Source organism: Microtus ochrogaster, chromosome 5 (assembly GCF_000317375.1).
Source record: "Microtus ochrogaster isolate Prairie Vole_2 chromosome 5, MicOch1.0, whole genome shotgun sequence".
Taxonomy (NCBI): domain Eukaryota; kingdom Metazoa; phylum Chordata; class Mammalia; order Rodentia; family Cricetidae; genus Microtus; species Microtus ochrogaster.
In genome coordinates this window covers 44845922-44853769 of record NC_022012.1, presented here as the reverse complement: position 1 = coordinate 44853769, position 7848 = coordinate 44845922, and the positions used below count along the sequence as shown (strand labels likewise).

General features: G+C 41.9%; 1 protein-coding gene across 1 annotated transcript in view; it reads right to left on the bottom strand.

Annotated features, from left to right (window-relative positions):
- The window catches only part of LOC101991988 (interleukin-18-like), a 19917-nt gene that overhangs the window by 564 nt on the left and 11505 nt on the right, over positions 1 to 7848 (bottom strand). Inside the window, exons 4-5 of the mRNA XM_026778955.1 lie at positions 5992 to 6129; positions 4851 to 4981 (exon numbers count right to left, since the gene is read on the bottom strand). Of these exons, the coding sequence (XP_026634756.1) occupies positions 4851 to 4981; positions 5992 to 6129 (269 nt within the window). The remainder of the gene's footprint in view (positions 1 to 4850; positions 4982 to 5991; positions 6130 to 7848) is intronic.

The following is a 7848-nucleotide window of genomic DNA, read 5'->3' as shown; positions in this document are numbered from 1 at the left end:
CTTGTAGAACAGGCTGGTCTCGAACTCACAGAGATCCGCCTGCCTCTGCCTCCCGAGTGCTGGGATTAAAGTCGTGCGCCACCACCGCCCGGCTACATTACATAGTTTTTGTTGTTCTTGTTCTTGTTGTGGTAGTTTGTTTTTTGAGACAGCGTTTCTTTGTGTAGTAGTCCAGGCTGTCCTGGAACTAATTTTTAGATCAGGGTGGCCTTGAACTTATGAAGATCTGCCTGCCTCTGACTTTCAAATGCTGGGATTAAAGACATATGCCTCCACTGCCTGGCCCAACATTACATAATTTTCGTTTGTTTGTTTTTTTTTTTCAAGACAGGATTTTACTGTGTAGCTTTGGAACCTGACCTGGAAATGGCTCTGTAGACCAGGCTGGCCTCAAACTCACAGAGATCTACCTGCTTCTGCCTCCAGAATTCTGCATTAAAAGCGTGTGGCACCATCCCCAACTACATAATTCTTTACGGGAAGGAACTGTAGGATTATTATTGGGGAGAGGTAGCACCATCATGCAAGGGATGCTTGTTGCTTCTGGAGTCATTGACTGCTGATCTTGAAGGAGAAATCAAGGATGTGCCTCACTCACCTAATGGAGTCACTGTGGTAAAGACAGGCCAGAGATTTGCACAATTAATTTTACTTCCTAAAGTGCAAACCAGAAATTAAGTCAAGGGAGGTAAGAGAGGAGAAGCTGGGTTTGATTCATCTGATACCTATTGGCTCTAAGCCATAGGTCCACAGTGACCAAACTCACTTTGTTTATAAATGGAAAAGGCGTTTCTGGTCTTCTGGATACTGGTGCGGATATTTCTGCTATAACTGCCAGTCGATGGCCTTTAAGCCTAAAATGGAGACTATTACACAGTTACAAGGGATTGATCAAACTCAAAATCTTTAACAAAGTAGCAATGAACTTTACTGGAGAGACGGAGAGGGCCATGAAGAAACTTTTCAGCCATACTTTTTTCCTCATTTACCTGTAAATTTGTGGGACTGAGACATTATGAACTGAATTGGGGTATATTTATATTTCCCCAACACAGTTACTGCTAATCAAGTGTTTCAGCAAGGGTTGTTACCCAATCAAGGACTGGGCAAGGAAAATGAGGGAAGGATCGATCCTATCATACCTAGCAGAAGTGCTCCCAGGGCAGGATTAGAGTACTTATAGGAGATGCCACTGCACTCCATACAGACCGTTTATTTGGAAAAGTGACAAGCTTGTATGGATTAACAGTGGCCTCTACCAGAAGGAAAATGACAAGCTGCCCAGCAGTTAGTGCAGGAACAGCTGGATAATGGTCACATTATGTCCTGGAATTCTCCTGTTTTTGTGATTAAAAAGAAATCTGGAAAATGGAGATTAATACATGATTTAAGAGATGTTAATGAGACCATGCAGCCCATGAGGGCTTTATATAGCCTGGATTGCCTTCTCCTACAGCTATACCAAAAAATACTCATAAGACTATTATAGCTTTAAAGGGTTGTTTTATACTATCCCTTTGGCATGCTAATGATTTGTATTTGGTGTTCTATCAGTTAATTTCAAATAGTCAGTGGACCATCCCGCCTCAGAGCATGGCAAACAGCGCTACATTATGCCAGAAATTTGTGGTTTGGGCTATGCAAAATGTTATATATAGACCAATTTCCACAAGTTTATATTATCAGTCATATGGATGCTATCTTGCTTGCCTATAAAAATGAAGAAGTTTTGCTTGAGACATGTGGATAACTTCGACAGAGTCTTACCCATGCAGGGTGGGTTATTGCCCTAGGGAAAGTGCAAAGGCACCCGCCTTGCCAGTATTTAGATCATATATTGTCCTAAAGAAATGAAACCTCAGAAATTAGAAATTAGGAAGGATATCTTACAGAATCTGAATGATTTTCATTGATTGTTAGGAGATATTCACTGACTGAGACATTATTTAAAATTCCCCACAGTGTTCCTTGAGCCATTAAGTGTAATTCTTTAGGTGAGCCGTGACCTGAATTTTACCAGACAGCTTACAGACACTGGTAGACAGGTACTGATACAGGTGAAATATGCAATACAAATCAGCAGGTACATTATATTAATTATGATCCACCTAGGCAGCATGTATATTACCTAAAAATCCTACTCCCACAGTGGTATTATGGCAAAAATGGTCTGCTTATATGGATACACCATCCCATTTCGCCAGTCAAGGTATTAAACACTTCTTTTGAAGCAGTAACTTGTTTAGTACAGAAGAACAGGATGGAATCTGGGTGATATTCTGGCAGGGAACTTACTGTGATCAGTGTTTCTTACACTAAGCAACAGATTGATCTGTTATTTCTAAATAATGATTCTTAGGTAATTGTGTTTGCTCAATTTGAAGACTAGACTGATAATCTTTTCCCAACTGATCGATTGCTGCAAATCACACAACTACATTTCTTTATTTTCCAAAAAAATAAATTGTAATGAAAGATCCCTTAAAGGATGCTCGGTTAGTTGTTACGGCTGGTTCTTCCAATGGAAGAGCAGCGTGTGTTGTTGATAGTAAAGGACACATAGTGCAAACAGATCCAGCCTCAGTTCAGACAGTTGCTCTGCGAGCTGTTGCTGTACTGTTCCAGCTATTTGCAGATAAGGCATTTAATTTATAGATGGGCAGTAAGTACATTTTTAAAAGCTCTTCATATACTAGAAACAGTTCCATGCATTAGGACTAGTAATCGTCAAGTTAAAACACTGTTCCAACAAATTCAAGATGCCATTCATGAAAGAAAATTGCCAGGCTTTCTGAATCACATTAGAGCAATTCAAATCTTCCTGTTCCGTTGGCTGCAGGTAATTCTTTAGCTGACAAACTTACTCAGTTGATTGCTTTATCTCAAGTTGAGCTTGCTCAGTGATCACATGCTCGACATCATTAAAATAGAATAAGTTTGAGAAAGCAATTTGGATTAACAAGAGGAATTGGTCATCAGATTGTTAAGCAATGTGATATATGCCCACAATTTTACCTGTACCTTTTCAGGAAGGCCTGCTTCCTAATCATTTCTGGCAAATAAATGTTACTCATATTGCAGAGTTTGGCAAATTAAGATATGTGCATGTGACAATCAATACATACTCAGTTTTATTTATGGCCACAGCACAGACTAGAGAAGCTACTAACCATATGATAATTCATTGCTTAAGGTGTTTTTCATATATGGGAATCCCTAAAATTCTAAAGACGAACAATAAGTCTGTGTATGTTAGTAAAGCATTTCAGCAATTTTGTTCCCAATGGAATATTGAACATAAAACAGGCATTCCTTATAATCCTCAAGGACAAAGAATTGTGGAGCATGCCCATGGCTTCTTGAAAACACACCTTCAAAAGAAAAAACAGGGGAGTTAGACCCTCAGTCTATGTTGGGAAGGACATGATCCTGTTTTAATATGCCATTGGGGTCACGTTTGTGCTTTTTTTCACAGGAAGAAAATACTGCTTGCAAAATAGAGAAGTGCCAGCCCTGATGACATCACAGATGCTGGTGTCCCCATAGAAGAGTCAGAGTGAGGTTTCTGAGTCTGTGTTCCTGACTTCCTTGGTGCCATCATGCTGCTGCCTGAGAAGGGATGGAAGATCGTGGTGATATTTGGTGATTCCCAGCTCCTTGGTGGACCTACTGCACAAACTTCCAGACCTTAGTGAGTCCTATTTACTTTGGAGCTAGACCAAGAATGCTGACTGAATATTTGCCCCTTCATTTTAAAAATGGAGGTTTGACATAGGGAGTGGCTGCCTACAGGATACTTGGTCTAGGGTGTATTCACTGCATATCCTGCCAAAAACATCAGAATGCTTAACTCAGGAAATAGTGGCTTGATGGCTCAAATATTGAAGCAAGTAATTGCTATGGTTGCCCTTTGTGTCATGTTGAATGTAGTCTTTTGCCTTCTCCCTCCCCCTCACCTTTTGGATTGGGATATATAAGCATATGGAAAATAAATGTGGGCAGATTCAGTATCCAGTATACACTGTATAGCCCTCCCAGTTCTCTGTCCCCGTGTTTCTTTCATATTTTTGTTCCTCCTACCGAATTTTTCTAATCCATATACCCCTGCCCTGGAATGTACGAACCTGTGGAGGCTGGACTCCAACAGTAAACCACAACTCAGGGAGAGATGATCTAGGACCAAGCTGAAGTTTAAAATCTAAATGAGAAGTAATCCTTGAACACAAACTCTAGTGATATGACAGGGAAAGGAAGTTGGCTTTTACCTGAAATCAGCCTATGGCGATGATGGATACGGCCTGCATTTATGGGAGACCCTGAGCATGGGTCCTGGTATAGTGACATGCACCTGTAATCCGTGCAGTAGAGATGGAAGGGTTAAAAGTTCTAGGCCACCCTCAACTACATAGTTTGAGATCAGTCTGGGATACAAGAAACCCTGTCTGAATAAAAAAAAAAAATTCAGCTGGGGCCTTGACTGATCATCCAGAGGTCCTGAGTTTAGTCCTCAGCAACCACATGGTGGCTCACGACCATTTATAATGAGATCTTATGACCTCTTCTGGTGTATAAGCAAAGCATGCAGACAGAAAACTGTGAACTAATAAATAAATTCATGTTTAAAACAAACAAAAGAGCTTTCAGCCGTCTCTTCCTCTTAGACAGACTCAGAGACAAAATGAGACCACTGAGTATCAGCACACTAGACTGAAGGGGTGGACAGCTCCCCATACTCATCCACTTCAGTGGTTGTATCTGCTCTTTGGGCTCTAGACAATTGGTCTGAGGATATCTGACGTTTATAATTTGTCCATTAATATGACTAAAATCAAAGTGAAACTGACTCTTACCTTAAAGGCAATGCCTTTGTCCTTACAGGAGAGAGTAGACATTTTTCCATGCTTCACAGAGAGGGTCACAGCCTCTCCCCTTGAGTGACAATCTGTATACGAATGTATTATCAGTCTGGTCTGGGGATTAGCTGAAATGAATATTAATAAATGAAACCATTAATTGGAATACCCCAAACTGGCATCTATAGAAATTTAACCAAAGAATAGGTCAGTCACAACCGTGCAGTGAAGGTTTGGCCTGACGGCCAACAGACCTGAAGCCCAGCTGGCCACACTCCCCTTAAATCACACTTACAGGGTGTATAAACCATAGGTGGACAACATGAGTGTGTTAAAGTATTTGGAGTGTGTTAAAGATATTTTGATATTTTTCTTGATTTCTGATATTTTTCTTGAGTGTGTTAAAGATATCACAAACCCTGCCAGGTGTGAATGTAGACACTTATAATCCCAGCACTCTGGAGGCAGTGGCAGGTGGATCTCTGTGAGTTTTAGGTAATCCTAGTCTACAAAGTGAATTCCAGGATAGCCAGGGATACATAATAAGATCCTGTTTCAAATCAGAAATAAAGCCAATCATAAACAGAATGTTATTCTGAGCCTAAAGTCTATGTTTAACCATTGAATGTCCAATAGAGTATTAAAGCATTTGTTGAGGGAAAAAACTTAGGATAGGTCTCTTTTTTTGTTTTCAAGAATATACATTCAACTAGGCCCCAAACTGGGATATTTGGAACTTATGTCTTGAGACAATCTCATGCTCTGGTGGAAGAGATATTCATTTGAAATGCTTGTGTTTTACTTTTCATTTGAGTTTTGATGGTGTCAGCAGTATGCTCAGCTATAACCAGTGGGGATGAATGATCCAATTTGAGAAGGTTCTTCTATGGAGAATACAATTGATATAGGTAACCGGGGATACTCCCATAGACCCAGAGAGGGGTCACTTCTACCAGTGTCTTTATTGCATCTACCCCCCCGGCTCCATCTAAAAAAAGGGTGCTCTCTAAAGTGGAATTCTGTTTACTACTGTGACTTTCCATCTGAGGACAGGACCTGACATTTGAAAATGTGGGCAGTAAATGGAGTGGGGAGAAGCGGGTGGTCATCATGTTTTTAAATAGGCAGAGAAAAGTACCATGTTGGTCAGCATCAGGCATGTCCTCAAACACAGCTTGCCTTTCTCTGCCAATGACCAAGAGAACTTGGTCATTCATATCTCGTATTACACAGGTTGTAGATCGTCTTTTGCCAAAGTTGTCTGATTTCAGGTCTCCTATAACACACATTGAATCATTAATGGTAAGTTGCTTTATTAGATCCACAGATACACCTAGTAATTCTGTTTGTGGAGTCACACAACCCCTCTGCTCTAGAAGCAGCAATGAGCAAGTTCCCCTGTTGAGCTTCACTGTGCTCCTAAGAGCACACCGGGTTTCCTGATTGCACTCGGAACTACTCTGCCTCCAAAGGTTCGAGTATTTTACTTCCTGGCCAGTCTCCTTTGTGTTCTTACAGTTTCCTTCCTGCTGTCCATGTTTTTAGACATCACAAACCCTGTAGTCTCCTTCCTCTGGTCCCTAGCTGATCTTCTGCCTGCCCTTCCCTTCATAACTGCGCCTAGTAGTGCTTCATTATAGCATCTTGTTAGTGTGGGACCCTCACCCCTTATTCTCAAAGGGGCAGCAGAATGTTTTTCCAGGAAGATAGTGGCCTTCCCCTCTCCCACCCGGGAGATTCTCCTGGAATCTCCCGAGCACAAGGTCACTTAGCTCAGCCCAGCCAGCCACCTGGTACAGGCTGATAAAGATGGCCTAACTCAGGAACAGTGGCCTTGCTCTAAGAACAAGGAAAAAGCTGACTTAAGAGAATGGGAGGGAGCAAAAGTCCTTGTACCCGTGCCAGAGCAGCTTCAAAGATTCTCTTTGTGGTTATGCCTTTAAAAGCCTACCACATAGAGGAGATACAACTCTCTCTACCTCGCTGTAACGGGGATGGAGATGAGTTCCAAACATGTTTGTATTATGCTGATTAAACCTTGCTTATTACAGTCTGGGCCTCTCTGGGGGTTGTAATCTGGGCACAAGAGTTAGTACCTTAAATCCTTAACCAGATGCGAGGCGGTGGTGCCCACACTGAATCCCAGCACTAGGGAAGCAGAGGCAGGCAGATGTCTATGAGTTTGTGCCTGGTCTACAGAGCTAGTGCCAGGACAGCCAGGGCTACACAGAGAAACCCTGCATTGAAAAACTGAAAACCAAACCAAAACAACGAACCCCCCAAAAATAAAAACAACCCCCCCAATCCTCAACCTACTTTTGCAAATATGAGAGCTATGCCACCACGGGCTGTCAATTGCCAGTCCTTGTTTCCGGTTGAGCTCTGTCTCTCACAGCTGCAGTTTCAAGTCTTCTTGCTCTCAGGATATTTACCCCTCTCTCGCTCTCTCTCTCTCTCTCTCTCTCTCTCTCTCTCTCTCTCTCTCTCTCTCTCTGGTTGTGGATTGTTCCTTTATTCCTTTACACTGTGTGAAGATGTGTCTCTGTGATTGGTTTAATAAAATGCTAAATGGCCAATAACTGGCAGGAGGTATAAGGGGGACTTCTGGACAGAGAGCTCTGGGAGGAAGAAAGGTAGAGTTGCCAGGTGGAGGCTGAGGGAACAAACATTCAGGAGGAGAGAGAAAAGCCATGAGTCGCATGATAACACATAGATGAATAGAAATGGGTTAATTTATTAGAACTAGTTAGGATCAAGCCTAAGCTAAGGCCAAGCTTTCACAATTAATAACTGTTTGGGTGAAAACGTCACCCCAGCCTCTATTTGGGTGTAAAATTCATTTTCAAGCCCCCTCCCCTGGGAGCTGCCTCTGTCTGGACTCCATCTTTGAGAAAGTCTGCCAAACGAGGACCCCTCCCCAGAGATGCTCAAGACCACTCCCACAGGGTATTTTTTTTTTTTTTTGTGGTTTTTTTTCGAGACAGGGTTTCTCTGT